At 45.2% G+C, this 22,907-nt stretch overlaps 1 protein-coding gene across 5 annotated transcripts in view; it reads left to right on the forward strand.

Annotated features, from left to right (window-relative positions):
• The window catches only part of LOC147464337 (uncharacterized), a 163,653-nt gene that overhangs the window by 87,264 nt on the left and 53,482 nt on the right, over nt 1-22,907 (forward strand). For all 5 annotated transcript variants that reach the window (XM_086514216.1, XM_086514226.1, XM_086514203.1 and 2 more), the window contains 4 exons: nt 6,255-6,321; nt 7,568-7,616; nt 7,711-7,769; nt 7,891-7,971. In XM_086514216.1, the coding sequence (XP_086370342.1) occupies nt 6,255-6,321; nt 7,568-7,616; nt 7,711-7,769; nt 7,891-7,971 (256 nt within the window). The remainder of the gene's footprint in view (nt 1-6,254; nt 6,322-7,567; nt 7,617-7,710; nt 7,770-7,890; nt 7,972-22,907) is intronic.

Below are 22,907 nucleotides of genomic sequence, written 5' to 3' on the forward strand. Positions count from 1 at the left end.
GTAGTCGTCTCGTGGGAGTCTTACACAGAGCACTGCTTCACCATCCCGGCACATCTGAGCCTCGACACCCCATTTGTACTTGTGAGTCCTGGGCTGGAGCTGAGTGTGCTGCCACGCCAGACTCTGTACATGGTTCTTTGAGTTAGTCGAGTCCACATGTTCTGGTCCACTCTTGTGTCTCTGCTGTTATCCATTGTTTCTGTGTTTCATTCTGTTTGAGAGAGTTTCCATTTGTTTGAGTGAGATTGTCACGCACATTGCACTAAGGGGCACCCACACTGTAGAGAGCACGACACATTATCCGCGCTACAAATATTTATATTTTGTTATCCTAGTTTAATTTATTTTGTTAATCTGACTTTGTATCAGATACACCGCATTATAACTTTCTGGTCTCATAGGTCACTTTGGCCTTTTGAAGACGTTAATATAACATTTCATTTCTCTCTACGCTAGTTTTTTTCCCCCTCTTTCTCTCTCTACGCTATTCATCTCTCGTTTCCCCCTCCCCCCCCCCCCCCCCCCCCCCCCCCCCCCCCCCCCCCCCCCCCTCTCTCTCGCGCTCCCCTCTCTCTCTCCCCCCCTCTTTCTCTCTCTACTCAATCCCCGCCCCCCCTCCCCCCCAATGGAGGAGATTGATGAGAGCCGCCAGCGACCGATGCTGGATCTCTTGTGATCTAGCTATCCCAGCGAGCTGTTTAGCTGCTTAGTTCACACCTAGCAGTTTAGGATTCGATAGTATTTTATTCTGTCATTTTGTCATCTTGTTACTTTGACTTTGTATCAGATCCACCACATTGTAACTTTCTGGTCTCATAGGTCACTTTGGCCTTTTGAAGATGTTAATATAACATTTCATTTCATTTCATTTCTCTCTCTCTATTGTATTTTGTCATCTTGTTACTTTGACTGACTTTGTATCAGATCCACCACATTGTAACTTTCTGGTCTCATAGGTCACTTTGGCCTTTTGAAGAGGTTAATATAACATTTCATTTCATTTCATTCTCTCTCTCTCTCTCTCTCTCTCTCTCTCTCTCTCTCTCTCTCTCTCTCTCTCTCTCTCTCTCTCTCTACGCTACTTTTTTTCCCCCCTCTTTCTCTCTCTACGCTATTCATCTCTCGTTTCCCCCCCCCCCCCCCCCCCCCTCTTTCTCTCTCTACGCGATTTTCTCCCCTCTTTCTCTCTCTACGCAGTTTTTTCCCCCTCTTTCTCTCTCTACTCAATCCCTCCCCCCTCACCCCCCTCCTGTCGCTTTCTATGTAGCTAGATTGGGGGGGGTTGCGGGGAGAGCCCGAGGGAGCAGCAGGGGCAGCGGAGGGAGCAGGGAGCGGGGAGCAGGCTAGGCAAGGCTGCGGAGGCAAGGGCAGTGGGGAGCAGCAGTGTGAAAGAGGGGGGAGGGGCAGCGGGAGCGGGGGGGGGCTAGGCAGGGGTGCGGAGGCAAGGGCAGCGGGGAGCAGCAGCACGAAAGAGGGGGGGTGGGGCAGCGCGAGCGGGAGCAAGGGAGGTGGAAGCACGTGGGGAAGCAGGGGCAGTGGGCGGGAGCAGCAGAGAGAGAGGGAGCAGCGAGCGGGAGGGGAGCAGGAGTAGGGGGCAGGGACGTAGGGGGCAGGAGCAGCAGAAATGAAATGAAATGTTATATTAACGTCTTCAAAAGGCCAAAGTGACCTATGAGACCAGAAAGTTACAATGTGGTGGATCTGATACAAAGTCAGAGTAACAAGATGACAAAATGACAGAATGACAAAATGACAAAATAAAATACTATGGAATCCTAAACTGCTAGGTGTGAACTAAGCAGCTAAACAGCTAGCTGGGGATAGCTAGATCACAGGAGATCCAGCATCGGTCGCTGGCGGATCTCATCAATCTCCTCCATGGTCAGTAGTTTGATCGAGCGTCGTGCATGTCGAGCCAAAGTGATCCGAAATCCTCTGATGCAGCCTCCGTCGATGCTGTGTAGTCCTCCGCAGTCGTGGGCGTTTGGATCTCCCCAGCTCAGTCGCTCGGTCGATCAATATGCCTCTAGTGTAAAGCGACGAGCTGTGCTGTGGTAGTGACTCCTCCGGGTGTCCAGTGGCAGCTCTAAAGAAGTCTATGATCTGTCTCTGAGACTGGCTAGCTTCTCCTCTCATCATGCTCTCTCTGTGTCTGTGCAGCTCGAGCAAAAACAAACCCAGGCATCTCTGATCCTCGTACCGCAGAGAGAAATGAAATGAAATGAAATGTTATATTAACGTCTTCAAAAGGCCAAGATGACCTATGAGACCAAAAAGTTACAACTGGTGAATCTGATACCATGTCTGATTACATAAATTACAAAGTTACAAAGTTACCAAGTTAACAAAGAACTAACACTAAAACACTAAGGAGAAAGGAAATAGGGGGGGGGGGGGGTGGGGGCTCGTGGGTTCAGATGAAATCTCTCATCGGTCGCTGTCGGATCTCATCGACCTCCTCCATGGTCAGAACTCTGGTTGGGTGTCTTGTATGTCGAGCTAGAGTGATCTGTATCTTCTGTTGCAACCTTAGTCGGTAGTGTGAGACCCCTCGAGGTCGTGGACGTCTGGATGTGCCAAGTTCAGTGGCTCTGTCAAGCAGTGTACCTCGAGTATGAGTAGGCTGTGAGATCTGCTGTAATGACTGCTCCATTGGCCTTCCTCTGTTTGGTGTAAAGAACTCTGTGATTGGTCTCTGAGACTGTCTTTCCCCTGATGTCCTCAGCAAGCTCTCCCTAAGTCTGCGCAGCTCTAGCAGGAACAATCCGAGACACTTCTGATCCTTGTATCTCATGACTCTAGAAAAAGGTCCGAACCCTTCTCTGAACAGGCAGTGGAAGCGGCCGCGTATCTCATAGTATGCCGGGCAGTGACATGTGTAGTGCATCTCTGTCTGTGGCTCTAAGTTACGTAGGTGACATAACCTGGCTCCTGCCGTCACCCCTCGAAATCAGCCAGTCTCGATCTGGAGCTAATGTGAGGATGTGCGTATCTGTCCAATAGCGCATCTTATCCCATGAGATAAGTGTGTATCCATGTATGCTGGCCTAGTCACAAAGCAGTCCTCCGTGAGTTGGAGAAGATGCTCTCTGTAGAAGGCCATCTTCGTGCCCAACTCCTGTGTCGGCTGTATCCATGTGCTCCTGGTATTTAGCTGAATCAAATCCTGGCGTATGAGCCTAGTTATCTCTGTCTGTGTGAGAGACAAGGAGAGTGCATCCAAGGAGTATTGAAGCGGGGGTAATCTATCCATTTTGAGACCATGCGACTGAAACCATGATGTCATCTGTCCATACCAACATGTTGTATCGCCTTGTAGAGCTAGTTGTCGAGATGACTCCAAGGCAAGCCTAGCGTATCTGTCTCTGGGAGATCCCATAGACCGTGCATAAAGGAAACTGATCTCGTCAGTGCCTCTACCACGAGGGGGGGGGGGGGGGGGGGGGGGGGGGGGGGTGGCTAGCTCGGCTCGAATAATCTCATGTGGTACTGAGGCCTTAGCCCGAATTATCCGAGCGATCATAGAGACCAGAGGCCTCTCCATACATCTCCATCCATCTGTGTTGCCAGATTTCCCATGGTGGTCTACTGCGGGTCCCCATACCTGAACTCTATATAGCATAGGTGGAGTTACTAGCGTGTCAAAAAGCCAAAGCTTTGTTCGCGGTTCTTGAAACTGAACCTGCGAACACATCCTCTCCAGTCCTCCCAAAGCTGCATATGCTCTCGTCAGTCTAGTCTCTGATGCTCTCCTTAGTGAAAACACCGGTCCACTGAATACTACCCCAAGATAGGTATATGCATCTGTGTACTCCACCATCTCCTGGCCATACATAAATGAGAGAGAGAGAGAGAGAGAGAGAGAGAGAGAGAGAGAGAGAGAGAGAGAGAGAGAGAGAGAGAGAGAGAGAGAATGAATGTAAATGAAATGTAATATTAACGTCTTCAAAAGGCCAAAATGACCTATGAGACCAAAAGGTTACATGTGGTGAATCTAATACCAGGACTGGGTACAAAAAGTACAAAGAACTGAAAAGAAAATAGTGGGTAGGGGTGGGTTTAAAGCTGATACAATGGAGCTCTCTGACAATCGAGGCATCATATACATATACATCAATATCCAAAAGGCTATAGAGGAAGAAGAGAGTTTTAACTTCGTAGGAAACTATCATACCAAGAGACCTTAAAGATCTAGCCGAGGACATGACACTGCGGAGATCCAAGCCAAGACGCACTAGCCCTAAAGATTGGCGCCCCTTCTGCTCTTCGTAAAATACAACTCCCGATGGTTCCAACTCTCTCTGAGACTTTGCGTCCGTATGCTCTGCGAAAGAGTGTCCCGAGGGGCACTTATAAACTTACAAGAGATGCCCAAGAGCAGAGCCCCAAAAGCATCAGATCCAAAAGCACTTTACCCAAAAGCTTCTGCCACCAAAAGCTCACGTAAAATTGCCAAAAACAAGCAGCACAAATCGTGGAAATCCGTACAGCTGTGCCATGTGGCAGCCAACGCGTTTTATGGAAATCCCAGCCAGAGATGAATCTTTATGTTTTTAGGTGGGCTTCTTGGCCGGTGCTCTATATGTTTTTCAAGTCAGTAGGGGTTAGGTGTTTAACTCCTAACCCATTTTAGGCCTCTCGGCCACATTTTGTGGGTTCAAAGCTTATTCAGTTCTTCTGGTTCCAGTTTCTCTTTGTCCTGTCTGCCATTTTAATTTTTTATTCCAGCTGGGCACTCCACATCATCACTTTATGACAAGTACCATCTACTCCTGCAGATGAGACCACCGACTTGACCTCCACATAGGCAAGGGATGTCATATTGGTCGTTCTCGTGGCATCACGAAAAAAATGGGGAGAGAGAGGTACATGCCTCAAGGCTGCCGGTGTGGCTGCTCTCTAGGGGTTATGGAGGTCTTTGCTCTCGTAGGCTTGCACCAATAGACAAGTGCTTTGCCTCTGCACTTGATGCCCACCAAATGGGCTGCCTTGACGATAAAACTCGAAGGAGGTGTAGTGCTGCCCATCGCCTAACTGAAGAGCCTACTACAGAGGATTAGCTCTTTGGAAATTTAAAAATGCTAGCGCCACGTTTGATTTGGCTTAGGGGTTTGCATAAATCTGGTTTAGTACTTTAGAAATTTCCACATATGATGTTCGATTGGCATCTGAAAAAATTATGCTTGAATCACTCTCTAGTTGCTTTTGCCTACTTGGAACTCCTTTCCATTAGTCTCTTTAAAGTGCGACCACTGATGCAAAAAATGTGTTACCCCACTGGTGTGTTATCACTATAGCTGGCTGCACTCCTCGTAATACCATGCTAGTAATTGTAATTGTCTTTTTTCATGGACCTAGCCCACACTCCAAGGCATTATTCCTTCATGTGCAAGGGAGCCCTTGGCATGCTTGAGTTTACGACCACCAGTCCTCTATTGGTCATCTAGGTGGAAGTGTGAACTTTAGTATTTCAACCCATTACTTTGGTTCCACCACCTTTTGATGTATCATTATCTAACTCAAAGGAAAACTTTAAAAGAGCATAAAACATTAACTTAAAAATCAGGATATAAGGGGATTCAATTTATTCATGGGGTTGATACCCATTAGGTTCCCGCAAATTGATTTCTGCTCCACTAGCACAAGAGCACAAGTTCAAATCCATAGCAACTTTGGTACGGGACGGGACGTATAATGCACGTACTAGAGGTATTTTTTGAGGGTAAAACTAAAATATGTTGTTTTTTAAGAAATATATTTTCTTATAAAATACTAAGTATAGGTAACCCACTTGAGGATTTTGTTTGCACAAAATTTGATTGAAAATTGAAATATGTAAAGACTAAAGTACACTTAAAACTTAAAAATTCCAGCTTGGCAGCGTGCAATCACATGTGCGTGGCTTAGATGGCCTTTTCAAGAAGGCCCCTTAAATGAAAGGCCCAGTCCCTGACTTTTAGAAGGGTCCAAGTTTTTTGTCAATAGTACATACAATACGTTTCAAAACATGGTTAAATAAAATATGCGTATTTTAGCTGCTATGTTTAAATCTGACTGTATTGTTTCCATGCCATCTTGTGAGAAGATAGGATAATGATGTTTCATCGGCAGGATTTACTATTTTGTGGTTTTTAATAGGACGGTATTTAAAAGGTTTTGGTTTGGAATTTCCCTATTTCTCGATATGGTGTGCTGGTTCCTAGTTAGAGTTTATGTTTTCACATATGAAACTTTTTAATGGTGTTCTCTCACAGTGCAGCAGGAGTTTATGAAATACTCGCGCTAAGTCCAATAATCTCCAACTTGTCTGTGATTGCCGGGGTGTGTTCACTACCTTATCTCCAAGTCCCTTGTCAGTTCATTTATGTAGATGCAGAGATTTAGACCTTAAGATCAACTGTACAAGTTTTAGCATTTTGCAATCAATTAAAGTCTCAATTTGTCTGTTATTCCACTGTGGGTTAACAAGGTGACTTGTAAGAGTCTTCAAGGGCCACATCATCTAGGATTCAGAGATTTAGACCTTATGTAGATGCAGAGATTTTAAACCTTAAGATCAACTGTACAAGTTTTAGCATTTTGCAATCAATTAAAGTCGCATTTTGTCTGTTATTCCACTGTGGGTTAACAAGGTAACTTGTAAGAGTCTTCAAGGGCCACATCATCTAGGATAGACAAGTTAGGATCATTTTTGAGTAATGTCACCTCCCTTCTTTGGGATTTGCACGAATATTAAGAGGTTGCGTCCCTATATTATTGCGCATTATCACCAGCTATGCTGAGGGGAACCCTGTAGGCACACGAGGGAAGCCAATAGTGCTTGGAAAGCAAAAAATATGACTATCAAGGTTGTGCAGAAGACTTCTGTACTGTCTTACAGTGGGTACAATGTGGATTTAACGCAGTAATTTTCTAGAAACTCTTGTTACTGTTTCAAGCTGTAAAAAATATAACTTCATGCTCTTTGGGTTTGATCCAGCACTCTAATTGCTGATTGTGATTTTGGACTCCAACAATGAGCAGGATCAACCAATATTTCATTTTTACTATGGAAGATTGGAAAGTTCGGCGGTCTATGAACTTTTTAAACATCTGTTGTGTAAAGTTGTACAGTGTTTCCAACAAGCTTACATAAATGATTGAGAAAACCCTTAAGGATAATAAGCAGTCAAGCCTAATTGAATCACAGCATAGCTGGCACATCTCTTATGAAAGGGCCTTGAAAATTGTGCTGTTTCTAATGGATCAAGAAGCATTAACAAGCCTTGTTTCTCGATGGTTACGGGAATTGACTCCTCAAATTCTAAACATGTTCTTGAAAGTTCGTTCACCTGCAGTATCTCAGAGATGCTTGTTAATGGAGATAATCACGTGTGGATTGTGCAAATGAATTGAGGAAACTGGATTGCTTAAGAACTTAATATTGAACAGCTGACAAAGCCCTGAAACTTGGCACAATAGAAGAAAGACCGTTTTTTTCCACTGGCTTTGGGGCTACAATTGCTTTTGTTTCTCTTTTAGTCTTTCCTTTTGTAAAGTGACCAACTTTCCTGATGTTCACTTTCAGGTAGTCGTGTATCTGACATTATCAAAATCTGGCAAAACTGCATTAAGAGGTCTCAAGGTCTCACTGAAAGTGCTGTTTTTGACGTAATGTCTTATCTGTAGTTTAACGCTAAGCTCGATTGTATGGTTTGGTTTGTGGTTCAGGAGCCATTTCTCTGGCATTGGGAGTGACAATTGGTGCATTTGGTCAATGGATTTGGCAGGTACAAGATTTTGGCAACTTTACAATCTTTGTAAGCTGCTTATGTAGTCATTCCTTGGAATGTTTTCAGTCTTAAACCCAGGTATGCAAGAGATGCTCATTTTGAATTTCAATGCATTCAGGCAAAAGCACAACAAGAGTTGGGACTCAAGTTTTTACCATTCCACTCAGTCAATCCACTTAAGGACAGAGATTTACAGGAGGTTGGTGCTTCTCTGTTGGAACTCGATATTTTGATGCATTATTGGAAGGCTGTGTAGCTCCAATGTTTTTCGCACCTTATGAGACTTAGTACTGGAATAGAGTGCTGACAATCAGTGAAGACATGTCACCCAAGATTTAAAAAAAAAACAATCCTGGTTGCTTGGGTCCCTCCGGATTCGTAGAAGACCCAAGCTATAGCCTGCTCTTATCCCAGCAGATTTCTTAAGCTTCTGCAGAACCAGCAATGATGGAAAGTGCTCTTCATATTGAGAACTACCTCCCTCCTGACCATTGCTAGTGATTAGTTTTTTGCTATATCTCCATGAAGGCTTTGAACGAGGGTGGGTATGAGATAGGTAGAACCATATGCAGGACAGGCACATTACCTGTTTGTGGAGCAGCTGTGCACCTCTTCTTAGATTCTCTTTTTGTAGCTTTTCTTTACTTCGGGCTTTGATTTCATCCAATTTTTTTGTTAGTGCCTGATGGTTACATTGTTTTGTGAATGACTACCATGAGTCTATAACTTGTACTTTTCTTTATATTTGAATCTGGGTTTGAACCGGGTTAATTCTGGAGTCATCTATGCAGATATAGAGTTCTTGTTGTGAATTCATTTTCTTGCTCAATTGCCTGCCAAATATGAACCAAGGTTACCTTCTCTAAGTACTATCCGGCCACGTCCTTTTTCTCTTGTAGGCAGTATAATGTAGCAGGCTACAGTATCACTTGCACGGGATAGGCAGTTGCAGTCGGGGTCTTGGGTTCACACTGGGTGGACTCTGGCCTGGGTAGTGACACATGGAAGATACAGGGAGTGGTGGTCTAGAGGACACCCTGGCGAGTTCACCGCCACCACAGTTTGGAGATAGGTGCAGCTGGATTGTCACAGATATTGTGTTGGCCGTTGGCTACCCTTTATAATTGTATATATGCTCAGTTGTTTTATGCATCCTAGACATATGAGTCATTGAGTCTAGAGATTTGAGTTCAGTCCAACACTGCACACTTGCACCCTCCCTGCACAGTTGGAGCCTTGACACCCTCATTGTACCCGTGAGTCTGGGCTTGGAGTTGAGTGTGCTGTCAGCAAGAGTCTATACTGGTTCCATGAGTTAGTCAATCTCCATTAGGTTTGAAGTCTACTGTTGTGTCATTTGAGTTAGTCCTGCTTGTTCCATATTGTTCTACAGTGTTCATTTCTATGTTTGGAGTAAGGTTTCTTCCACGTTGCACTGAGGAGCACTTACAATAGAGACCATGAAAAAATTTTCCCGCTAGAGGTGCTCTCATTTTTGGCACGCCCGGTGGGACCTCGACTAAAGTCTGAATCTGTTGAGCGAAGGAGCTAGCTAGTTTAATCTCTTGGCTCGTCTAGTCTGCTGGTCTAGATTTGTCTGGTCTAGTCCACCTTTGCTTTCGTCCAGCTTGGTCTAGCTGGTCTTTACCTTTGTCCAACTTGATCTAGCTGGCCTAATCTCTCGCCTTGGTCTAGTCTGCCAGTGTAACTGGTTTGGTCTAGCCTGGTCGAGTCCACTTTGGCCTTCTTCCAACTTGGTCAAGTTTGGTCTAGTCCACCCTTGCCCTCGTCTAGCTAGCCTGGTCTAGTCGAGTCGGTCTAGACTGTCCAGAAAGTTCAAGGGTCTTATTCCCCAGAGATTGAGTGGCTCTGTTGCTACGGCATGACACATACAAGGCAGTCTAGAGATCCACCAAGCCCCCTACGGAGTTCTATGTAGTACTACCATAGAAAGCGTCAGCCTTCTTACCTAGTAGAAATTCTCCACCCCCGCTTCCACTACCCTCTCTGGCATCTATCTCAACCAGCTCCTCACGACCCATGCCACCTCCCCCAATATACTTTCCACCGTGTTACAACTGGCTGTTGAGCAGGCCGCAATGGAGGAGCTGACAAGCATTCTGGTAAAGTTTTACTTTCAAGGGGTTCTCCACAGAGGATGCAGACGACCACGCATGGAGGTTTGTATCTCTTTGTAGAGGTCGTGGTTCAACTAAGAAGCTGCCTTCCTAGTGCTCTTCCCGTTAACACTAGATGGCCTAGGAGACAAATGGTACAATTAGTTTTCTGAGAACCGCTTTACAAATTGGGCAACACTTAAGGCAATAGTTTTATGAAGCTTTCAGATGACCAGGTAATTTTCAAGAGAAGGTTTTAGGTGAGTTGGCAAACTTAGTACTCCAACCTGATAAGACTTTTGCGGAACTCATGACATGAACAAAGTCTTTGTTTGTCAAGCTTCCCTAGCAACCAGGAGAATTCATGAGCAACCAAGAGAATTCATGGTCAAGAAGTGGGTGGAGAAGTCTCTTTGCAAAACTTCTCAACAAAAGCTGGCCCCTGGCCAAAAGCATATAAGTGAAAACCCTTGCTCCAAAAGCCATTGCTCCCCGAAAGCTCTGCTTCAAAAAATTACACCAAAAACTCCTTAGCGCAAGGTGCGGAACATCCGTATAGGGTGCCATATCACAAATTGGTGACGTGACAAAGCCACCCGATGCTGACGTGGCAGCCAGTACGGACGCCCGAAAAATGCACCTATAGGCTGACATGACTGTATCGATTTCTGCGATACTCGCTGACTCTGCTGACGTGGTAGCAGTGTACGGACTTCCTCTTTTTGCACTGACAGTGTACGGGTTTTCTGCAGATTACGCAGACAGCTTTTGACCAGTTTCTTTTGGAGATTATGGCTTTGGATTTTAAGATGCTTTTGGGGCTTTGCTTTTAGCAACCCTTTGTACTCTCTTTATAAGTGGCCTTAGGGGCTCACTCTTCAGAGCATCTGGACGCAGAGTCTGAGAGCGAGCACCCGTGGGTTCAGTTGTACTTTGCTCAAAGATTAATGTAAAATTAAATACCGAAAGAGGCGCCAGTCTTTGGGGCCAATATCTCTTGGCACGGAACTATGTCGGGCGGTGTCGACTCTCTTGTGATAATTAAACTAATTTGAAGTGAATCTCTGCTGTGTCACGGTAGAATCTTGACTTGGGGTGTCCAAAGTTATCATGCCAGTGCAATTTTCGGAAACCTGCCACGTCATCAGTTTTTGCGTGTGGATCCTGCTTTATTTTAGATTCTTTGTCACTGGGGCCCCATTGGACGGCCCCCATAAGTTGGTAGGACTTCTTCTTCTGTTACTTGTTCTCTTAGGGTTTAGGCCCCTCGGCCGACATCTGCTAGTTGACTCCATTCTTCAGGGCTTTGACACGTCAGCAGTTTGTTACATCTCCCCTTCTTGAAAGAGAGTAATCCTCTGCGATTACAACATATTTGCAAAACAACTCAAGTTAGCTCAAAAATTTCCGAGGGACATTCTGAGGGACAATCAGTTTGCTCTTGTTGTTAAGGAGTTAGCTTCTCCTTTCGTCCAGATTGGAACTCTTGATATTCTGGCGTAGTAAAATTAGCCATCACACCCAGACCGTACTGATCTTCCACGAGTGTCTTGATGCACTAAAATTACATACCCAGGCAATCTCATCCAATTCGAATATTCAGTGGTTGGCACATCACAATGCAACACAAATGCTCGCATATGCCTGTTACAAGACATAGAAACATAAAGACGCCGATGAACACTCCCCCCGCAAATAACCATCCAAGTCCGGGCCTTGAGATGTTCAACGACTCCCTCAGCACTCCTCCCGCAATAACCTAAAAAGGTCCGTGCCATGAGATATAGAGGCCTTTTACAAACAAACGCCCCCCAGATCGCAGCCTGTGTCATTTGGAGGTGCTGCTCCCCCTGTGAATAATGATGCAGGTCCGGGCCATGAGTAACAACACTTTTCAATCATTCAATACTCCCCTGGCAAATAACCACAAGGGTCCGGGCCATGAGTATGAACAAGCATTCTCAAACATCATTTCTCACTCTCCACCCGGGAGTAAAATTACCAATCATTGAAACCAGTATTAAAACCAGAGTCAAACATTTCAAATCGGCACCAAGACAGGTTCAAAAAAGAGACCATCCATTTCAAACAAAGTTTCAAGCAACACTTTCTCAAACAAAGTTAAAAAATATCTAACTATTAAACAACTTGAGAGTTCATTCAGGGTTTTGTTCGGACAACCGAACTTTGAGGACGACTGGCTTGCCCTTCTGCATCACGGTGATGGTTCGGTTCCGAACCTGGAGAGTCGCATCATTCTTGTCATGCCAAGGCATGCCTAATAGAACGTCACAATTGCTCAACTTCATGATGTGGAAATTAGCTTTTCCATGATAATCTTGAATAGTCACTGGAAGAGCACCAATGAGCGGTACCACTTTCTGAGTTTGCCCCGTGGCTAGCTCAACTTCAATTTCTCCACCTCTGCATCATAATCAAAGTGCATCTGCTTTAAGAATCCTGGATGGATGAAGTTCTCTGTAGCTCCGGGGTCAAAGAAAATAAGGGCTTTGAAGCCATTGACTTTGCCATATGCTCGACACAATTTGTTTGTACTTTCAAGGCGTATGCCATAGATGTCAGCTACTAATCCAATAGCCGGTTTAGCTCGTTTGACTGGAGATGGTCCTAGGTTTTTGTTGACTGTTGACGCGGGAGTCGGCTCCACGGGTCTGTCAGTGCGTTGGGGACAACCAAAATAGTTATGTCCTGTTTGAAAGCATCTGAAACATCGGCCTTCTTGTAGTAAGGTGTCTCGTTGTTGAGGTGTCAAACGAGGCCTTTGTGGTTGACTTTCACGAGACTCTTGAGAGCTTGTTCTTTGTTGGCGAGAGTTGTGATTAGTGGCCAGAGATTCTTCTGTGGTAAACTATAGCTTTCCCTTCATCAGTTTGTAGCCGACTGCGGCATGGTCCATAAGTTCTTGCATGGTGGAGACTTGCTTGGATAGACAATATTCTTGCAATGGTGATGGTACTCCAATGGTGTATCGCTCGCATTGGGCCTCCAAGGGAACAAATCTAAAGCAGGACATCGAAAGGTACACGTTGAGAAACCTTTGGTTATATTCATCCATGGTTTCATTGGCAAGAATTTTCAAGTTGCCCCACTGCCAAAATTCGGACTTCAAACATAGAAGTCATGTAACTACGTGCAAAAACTGTCTTGAAAGCTTGCATGGTCCTTGGAGCATGCGGTTGTGTCGCGATTGAACTCCACCATTGCATAGCATTATCTCTAAGAAATCCTGCTGCTCGAGAAATCTTGGATTCTTCTGTATAGTTCCCCAAAGCATAGATGTTCTTGAATTGCTGTAGGAATTGCAATGCTTTCTTGCGATCTTTCACCCCAGAAAAGGTGAAAAATTTGACTGTCGTGCCGCCATCTTTGAAATCTTTGGGTTGGTTAGGCACATATTCTGGGTATGGATAATAAGGGTATCCATATGGGCTCCAACCATTGTAGCTTGGTGGTGGTGGAGGTGGGGGAATGGCGGTGGCAAAGGGGGTTGCACTAGGTTAGGGTCAGATGACTGCACCATATTCCTGAAGACTCCCCCGATCAGAACAGACGGCTGAGAAGGTTGCCGGTTGGAAGCTCTCGTACTTTCTGGTGTCGGAGGAGGAGGTACCACCTGGGGCATTAGAGGGGGTAACATGTATTTCAAAAATTGTTGAAAACTTTGCAGCATAGGAAGATTCTGCTGAGGATGCCGCGAAAGAATGTCGTGAAGCTTGTTGAGCAGAAACTACAAATATTCTGTTGAATCCATGAATTCTATGTCTTGGGTTCTTTATGGCTTATACCCTGTAAGACAGAGCGATGAACACGGGAGCGTGCCTGATGTGCGATGAAGTAAGGGTGGAGGTGACTAATAAGGCTGGGGTCGGAGGCCGAAGATACAGACACTTTAAATATAATTCCAATAGCTCTGTCTGCTCTTTTGTAGGACCGGTATGCTTTCAGAAAAGCACATGCCTGATGCTCTGATACCATTCTCACAAGACGGGCACCACGTGCCAATAGAGAAGAATAGACTAAACAGACTTTTAGCACTTCAATAACAACCGAACTGAAAGAGAGAGACGACACGTGACACGGAGTGGCGGAATTCCACCCAAGAGAGTATTGGCCCCAAACCTTGGCGCCCCTTTTGGTATTTCTTTAAATTGCATCAACACAGTATAAGCCGGTACTCCAGACTCTGCACCTTCTCCAGGAAGCATGCCAGAGAATGAGCCCTAGCCTCATTTTTTAAGGCCCTTGGCCTGAAAAGCAGTTTACATGAAAAGCCTTCAAACTCAAAAACTTCTGGTCCAAAAGCAATGCCAAAAAGCTGTCAGCGTAATTTACGAAAATCCGTACAGCTTTCACGTCATAAGCCAACGCAAATTGCGGGAATCCGTACAGCCTGCCACGTCATCATGCCAACGCAATTTTCGGAAATCTGCCACGTCATCAGTTTTTGCGTGTGGATCCTGCTTTATTTTAGTTTCTTTATGTCACTGGGGCCCCATCGAACGGGGTCCCCATAAGTTGGTAGGACTTCTTCTTCTGTTACTTGTTTTCTTAGGGTTTAGGCCCCTCGGCCAGCATTTGCAAGTTGACTCCATTCTTCAGGGCTTTTACACGCCAGCAGTTTGTTACACAGTCTACTTGTGTATCCGGTATATTTGTTCTCCCTATGTGGATGTCGATGTATGCTAATGTGCAAGCTCGAAGGTGATTGGGTGCATGCCAGAGATTTGACATGGGTTGGAGTATTGTTGGTTATTGAATTGCCTATCTGTGGGTTTGTGGTGCTCTGAAGGGGTATAGGTGGATGCAATCTTGATATGTTTTGCAATTGGGGGTGTGTAGTCAGGGTCGATTGGGTATGGGCACAGGTAGCAGAGGTGGACAGATTGGGTGTTTGTGCGTTTGCTAATCAGGGGACAGGGTGCCGTGGAAACCCTGGGCTATCGAGAGGCATTTGGATTGTGTGTTGGGTGTGTTCCCATTTCCCCCTTTCCATCTTGTGGTGTCCCCACTGAGGACCACTGATTGCTCCTTGGCAAAGCGTTCGTGAATCAAGATGAAGCAAAATTTTGGTGTGGTGTTCAAAGGTGATGAAGATGCGGACGAGTGGATTGCAGATTTTGAGCTATTTATGTTATCACTATGGATGCCATGTGATGAAGGGTGGTGAAATGAAGAGGAAGTGCTTGTTCCAGAATCAGCAACGAGAAAGGTAGCAGAGGCAGTGTTACCGTGGAACGCCATCCCATGGGCAAGGATCGCCGGAATGGCGTTCCAGGGGTGTATTCATGGCCTAGAACGGCCCAGAACTGCCAGACGTTCCAGACAAGCATGTGATACCAAAACAGCCGGCCTGGAATGGCTTGGAAAGGTGAGACTTTCAGGTTTGGGTGTTTTATCTTGTGAGCCTCCCACTTATCAAATGCCCCTCCCCCCATCCCTTACTGTCACAATGCACACAAGCTTTCAAGGGCCAAGGCTCAAGCTCTACCCTCTCGAGTCTCGGCTCTCAAGCTCTAGCGTCTTTCAAGCTATCAAGTCTAGACTCTACAAGGCTAAAAGCTCTCTCTCTCTCTCTCTCTCTCTCTCTCTCTCTCTCTACTTTCAAGCTCCCTCGCTCTCCCCCTCTCTCTCTCCCCTTCTCAAGCTCTCAAGTCTACACGACATACGTTTGCCATAGTAAGGTTGAATGGTCTTTAAGTCAAGTTTTTTGTGAGTATCAGAGTCAAAGGACTCTATACTACTTCTATTCAATCACACAGAGCTAAAAATTGCATTGTTTGGGTGTGTTTATGCCACCCGTTCGGCGCCGTTCCAGTTTCGGACCCCTTGTCGTTCCCCCTAGCCGTTCCCGTTCCGGACCCCTTGCCGTTCCCTGGTTCTGCAGGGATCCAGTTGCCTTTCCCGTTCCGGGGCGTTCCAGGTAACTCCGAGCAGAGATGCCAGAACCGAAGAGTTCAGAAGAGGAATCCGGAAGTGTCTATGTCTGAAACTTATGATGTTTTGCATGTGGATGTAGTGGTAGAAGGTATACACGAGTTGCATACAAGCCAATGGAGGTCAAAGAAGAGCTAGTGCAGATGCAGAGGTACCCTATGTGAATCAACCAATTGAGCAACTCTCTCTTGTATCTTGTGATGGTGAGTCCCTTCTAGAAGAGGAGGTATGGTTTCATTGTACATCTGACTTGATTGAAGAACAGGCTCTTGAGAATGACTTGTAGGAGTTGGAAACAATAGCAGAGGTATGTCAAAGTGATTTGTCTAGGTAGGGGGTGGGGAAACCTTGCCTTGATGGGCATGTAGAGGTGCACTATAGGGTTCCAAAGTTGGTGTGTGGCCATGTCACAAGACGGGCACCACGTGCCAATAGAAAAGAGCAGCCTGAACATACTTTTAGCACTTCAATAACAACTAAACTGAAAGAGAGAGACGACACGCGACACGGAGTGGCAAAATTCCACCCCAGAGAGTATTGGCCCCAAACCTTGGCGCCCCTTTCGGTATTTCTTTATATTGCATCATCAAAGTACAAGCCGGTACTCCAGACTCTGCACCTTCTCCAGGCTGCACCTTCTCCAGGAAGCATGCCAGAGAATGAGCCCTAGCCTCATACTTATAGGCCCTTGGCCTGAAAAGCAATTATAGTGAAAAAGCCTTCAAACTCAAAAGCATCCGGTCCAAAAGCAAAGCCAAAAAGCTGCCAGCACAATTTACAGAAATCCGTACAGCCTGCCACGTCATCAGCCATCGCAAAACGCGGAATTCCGTACAACTTGCCACGTCATCATGCTAGCGCAATTTTCGGAAAAGCTGCCACATCATCAGTTATGCGTGAGTGTGTATGTGGGTCCTGCTTTATTTTACTTCCTTTATGTCACTGGGGCCCCATTGGACGGGGTCGCCATAAGTTTTAGGACTTCTTCTTCTGTTACTTGTTCTTCTTAGGGTTTAGGCCCCTTGGTCCACATCTGTAAGTTGGCTCCATTCTTTAGGCTTTGACACGTCAGCAGTTTGTTACATCTCCCCTTCTTGAAAGAGAGTAATCGTTCGCGATTACAACATATCTGCAAAACAACTCAAGTTAGCTCAAAAAATTCCGAGGGACAATCAGTTTGCTCTTTTTGTTAAGGAGTTAGCTTCTCCTTTCGGCTCTTTTGATCAAGGAGTTAGCTTCTCCTTTTGGCTGTTTTGATCAAGGAGTTAGCTTCTCCTTTCGTCCATATTGGAACTCTTGATATTCCGGCGTAGTAAAATTAGCCATCACACCGAGACCGTACTCATCTTACATGGGTGTCTTGATGCACTAAAATTACCTACCCAGGCAATCTCATGCAATTAGGATTCAGTAGTTGGCACAGCACAATGCAACACAAATGCTCACATATGCATGTTACAAGACATAGAAACATAAAGCCGCCGATGAATACTCCTCTCGCATAACCTAACAAGGTCCGGGCCGAGAGATATTCAACGACTCCCTTATCACTCCTCCCGCATAACCTAAAAAGGTCCGGGCCGGGAGATATAGAGGCCTTTTACAACCAAATGCCCCCCAGACCGCAGCCTGCAGAGTAACCACTGCTCAGACTTCTTAATACTCCTCCCGCATAACCATCCAGGTCCGGGCCGGGAGTCACAACAACAACTCCCCCCGTAAATAACCACAAGGGTCCGGGCCATGAGTAAAAAAAAACAGCACTTTTCAATCATTCAATACCCCCCCCCCAAATAACCACAAGGGTCCGGGCCATGAGTATGAACAAGCATTTTCAAACATAATTTCTCACTACTCCAATGGGGAGTAAAATCACCAATCATTGAAACCAGTATCAAACCAGAGTCAAACAATTCAAATCGGCACCAAGACAGGTTTAAAACAGATAGCATCCATTTCAAACAAATTCCAAACAGGATCACCAAACAAGTTCTCAAACAGATTTGAAACTTAAAAAGCAATCTTGACATCAGTCGAGCTCGAAAAGTCGTCTGACTTTCCATCCTGAAACTTGCATAAAAAATTAGGGTTAGGTTCCTTCCATAAGGTCGTAGACAACCACAGCATGGTCCATCAGCTCTTGGACAGACTGCTGGAATTAGGGTTGCAGAGAAACACACACAGCTTGGAGAAGACGAAGGAAGCTCAAGGCACACAATAGAGAGTGTGTTACGTAGTGTGCAATGGAAAGATAGATAGCCCTAGAGTGATGGGCGTATATACAATGCTCGGGGGAAAAAACCTCCTAAAGAGGGAAAAAATGCCCCGGCGGTCCTAGTGTGTTTACACACATCACTACCACATGTATATGGTAACAAATCCCCCCTGGAGTGATGTGGTGAACGTGAGCTGGCACATGAGTAAAGGGAAGTGCCATGCCCTGAGGACAGGATCAATCCACAAAGGGGAGTAAGCCCAAAGCTTTGCGGAAAGCTTCAAGCTTCTCACGAGACAATGCCTTTGTGAAAAGATCTGCAAGGTTGTCCTGTGTTGGCACATAAGCCAAGCTGATCTCTCCTGCTGAGAGCCTCTCCCTGACATAGTGGTAATGCACCTCAATGTGCTTTGTGCGAGCATGAAAAACTGGGTTTCTCGCAACTGCCAATGCGCTCTGACTGTCAGTGTAGATAGTGTTGGCAGTGTCCTGTCCAACACCCAAATCAGCCATAAGGCGTCTAAGCCATACACACTCAACCGTAGCTGTGAAGACTGCCCTGTACTCAGCCTCACAACTTGAAGTGGCCACAGTAGGTTGCTTCTTGCTCAACCATGATATACATGAACTGCCAAGTATGAAACAAAAACCACTTGTGGACACTCGCGTGTCAAAGCAACCAGCCCAATCTGAGTCCGAAAAAGCATGTAAGTCTTGCGGCAATGATCCCCCCTTGGGATAAAACAAGCCAAGATGTAAAGTGCCACTAAGGTAGCGGAAAATCCTCTTGACAGCCTGCCAATGCTTAGACCCTGGGCTATGCATAAATCAGCTGACCTGTGAGACTGCAAACTGAATATCCGGCCTCGTGTTGCATACATAGATGAGGCAGCCAACAGTAGTTTGGTAAAGAGTGACATCAGCAGGATCGCCTGCATCATGTAGACTTAACTTCAAACCTGTTTCCATGGGAGTGGCAATAGGTTTGCAATCCTCAAGTCCAAACTTACATAGCAATGTCTCTATGTAACTTTTTTGACACAAGGCAATACCACCATCACACTGCTTAAACTGTATACCCAAGTAATGATGCAACAACCCCAAATCTTTCATCTTGAAAGTAGCATTCAAATCAGCCTTAAATTCAGCAATATGTCTCTCATTTGGTCCAGTGATCAACAAATCATCAACATAAAGAACCACAATGAGAAGTACATCACCCTCACGCTTTACATACAATGTGGTTTCTGTTGGACTGTTACGACAGCCTGGTTTGACCAAATGAGTGTCAGCTTTCTCATACCAAGCACGAGGAGATTGCTTCAACCCATACAAAGCCTTCTTACATCTGCACACTTTGTCCTCTTATCCTTTTATGACAAAACCGCGAGGCTGCGTTACATAAACTTCCTCAATTATGTCACCATTCAAGAAAGCTGTAACAATGTCTGATTGATGTACATCCCAACCAAAATGAGCTGCCAATGGACATAGAAAAGGCATAGTAGTCATACGACAAGTGGGAGCAAAAGTCTCTTCATAATCTATGCCTTTTTGCTGTGCATAACCCTTTGCAACAAGTCGAGCCTTATGGCGATCGATCTCACCATCCGGCTTGCGTTTCAACTTGTAAACCCACTTCGTACCAATGGCCTTTTTGCCAGGAGGCAAATCACATAAAGTCCATGTGTCATTCTCTATAAGTGCATCATATTCTAATTGCATGGCAGCCATCCAATTTTTTGAATTCTGTGTTTCATCAAAAGATAGAGGCTCCTCAACATCATGTAGACTAGACACAGCCAAAGCATAACAATCTGATGCATAAGATGCATGGCGAGAGCCTGAACGAGTACGACTAGACAAAGGTGCATCCAATTTACTGTCACGCAAAGTGTGCACCAGCCATTTTGGCATACCTCTAGCCTGCTCATTTTCAGCCCTTTCCTCATCAAGTACATCATGTACATCTATATCAGTAATAGGCTGATCTGAAACATTTTCAGAAACCCCCATAGGCTGTACATTTGCCTCATTGGAACTTACATTCGTATTTCCACCATTGAAAAGAGGCAACAAAGTGTCATAAATGTCCTGTGAGCTTACATTACCGTCTCTAGTACATGACAGCAAGGGCTAAACAGAATCTTCCACAAACACTATATCCCGTGAAACCAGAATACGTTTTGTTTGCGGATGATACAACCTGTAACCTTTGCTTTCAGCACTATAACCAACAAAAATACATTTGACAGCCTTATCATCCAATTTTCTGCGCTGCACTTGTGGCACCAAAGCATATGCCAAACAGCCAAAAACACGCATGTGCTCAATAGAAGGTTTTCTATCATGCCATGCTTCATATGGAGTAATAGACTGCAAAGCTTTCGTAGGACACCTGTTAAGTACATAAGTGGCACACATAATGGCCTCAAGCCAAAAAGAATGCGGTAAAGCTTGACTTTTGACCATACATCGTGCCATTTCCGTCAGTGACCTGTTTTTCCTCTCAGCAACACCATTTTGTTGAGGTGTATAAGGCACTGTACATTGGTGTTTTATCCCAAACTAGCCAGAAATGCATTAAATTCATGAGACGTATACTCCTCCCCTCGATCAGAACGGAGGGTGCCCATAGTACATTTCGAGACATTTTCTGCCATAGCCAGAAATTGTTTGAAGCACGTAAACACTTCGGACTTCGCTTTAAGCGGAAATACCCATGCATGCCTGGAGTAATCATCAATGAAAGTCACGAAGTACAGGTAATTTCCCAAGGACGGAGTTTGCATGGGTCCACAAACATCACTATGCACAAGCTGCAACCTGCATGTGGCCCGAATTGAACCATCCTTTGGAAACTTAGAACGCTGCATCTTACCCAAAATACAGCCTATACAAACATGTTTGACAGGTGCTTTAAGAGGTGGCAAAGAAGCAACCATATCAGATTTCTGCAAACGCAGCAAACTGGCAAAATTCAGATGACCAAAACGTGCATGCCAAAGTTTTGCATATGAAATAGTCCTTGAATCTGCAACAGTATTTGCAAAATTTTGTCCACATTTGTCATACAAAGTGAGCTTATACAACCCACGGCACAAAAGCCCAGATGCAACAATTTCATCATCAAAACTGAGATCATGAACTGTACATCTGTCATCCACAAATTTGACTACAAGTCCAAGCCTAGCAAGTGCGGATACAGACAAGAGATTCTTCTTGATCCCAGGTACATAAAGTGCATCAACAAGTGTGAAGGAACTGCCAATAGCAGCAGTGAGCACAATCTTTCCAACTCCCTGAACTGGATAAGAGGCGTTGTTGGCACAAGTGACTGAATTCCCATGAGGGACAGACTCAACAGAGGTAAACAATTCACGATGTGAGGTAATGTGCTTTGTAGCACCACTGCCGAAATACCACACATGTGAATCTGCAGCAACTGACAAGCATGCATCATGGACAACAGGATTGTAAGTGCACTCTGCGCTAAAAGCCCATTCTGCATCAACATCAGCAACACAGTCTCCTTTCACAGAAGACTCAACAATGGCTGCATTTGTAGTGGAACCAGCATTTGCAGTGGAACCACCCTCTTTCTTCTTAGCCTCTTTGGCCTTCAACTTAGGACACGACTTGATCAAGTGATCATTGGCTTTACAATAATGGCAACGCATCTTCTTTTTGCCCTTATCACCAGAATTGCCAAACGAAGTACTGCCAGCAGAAGCATTAGGAACATAATTTTTGCCACTCGCAGCAGAACCATAAGAAGTGGCTGCATTACTGTTACCACCCTTTCTTTGAGAAGCAATAAAAGCCTGTTCAACTGTACGCTGCCTAGTCCTGTTTTTTCTAGAAAGTGACTCTTGCAACAGCAATGTGCATAATGCATCAAACTTGACAACTTGAGGATTTCCTTGGGTCATCAATCTCCAAGTACTAGCAAAAGTCTGGTAGGAATTTGGTAAGGCATCAAGAACAGTCTACACAAGGGAGCTGTCTGAAATGACTTCACTTGCAGAAATAAGCTGCTCATTGATATCCTTAACACTAGCAAGGAAAGTGTCCATATCATCTTCCTCATGCATAATCTTCGACTCCAGCTCTTTACGCAGCAAAGCAATTTTAGCCTCATTGCGGCTTGCATAAAGACCTGCTAAAATATCCCAAGCTTGTTGTGCAGATTTTGTTGAACGGATGTGAGGAACAATGGTGCGCTTCACAGACAACGCAATCAATGCATGAGCCTGCGCATCCTTAAGATCCCAACGAGCTTGTTCTGCCGTAGGCAAAACAACTCTAACAGCTGCAATCCTTGCAGCAAGACCTGCAACATCCTCAACATCGCCTACATCCTCAGAACCAGGACGTACATCAATGCCCTGCACAATGTTCGAGACACCCTTTGACACAAGAACATGTTGCATCATATAAGACCACATAGGGTAGTTGTCCCCATCCAACCTGTCCTCAGCAACAAACATCTTGAACACATCTGTGTTGTTGTTGTCAGCCATGGTAAATGCTGCACCTAATGTGAAAACTGCCCGAAAATAGGAGAAACGGAGCGGGAACAACCTGTGCTATATAGCACAAACCGTAGAAGATTATAAGGCACCTGTTATGCAGAAAACGGCATTGACAGAAATTCTGCACTATATGATGAAATAGCCTGTGCAGTACTGCCTGTAGTGGAAACGGAGGTTGAAATGAGCCCAAATCAAAATTCTGAGCAGACCAAGCTCTTCGAGCTTGCCCAAAATTTTTGTCGACCTGCGAACGCTCACCAAAGCTCACTGAAATCGGAGAAAGTGAGCAGGCGTGTGCTGGAGCAGCTGGCGA

This window comes from Adiantum capillus-veneris, chromosome 1 (genome assembly GCF_014529385.1).
Source record: "Adiantum capillus-veneris isolate H3 chromosome 1, ASM1452938v2, whole genome shotgun sequence".
NCBI classification, from domain to species: domain Eukaryota; kingdom Viridiplantae; phylum Streptophyta; class Polypodiopsida; order Polypodiales; family Pteridaceae; genus Adiantum; species Adiantum capillus-veneris.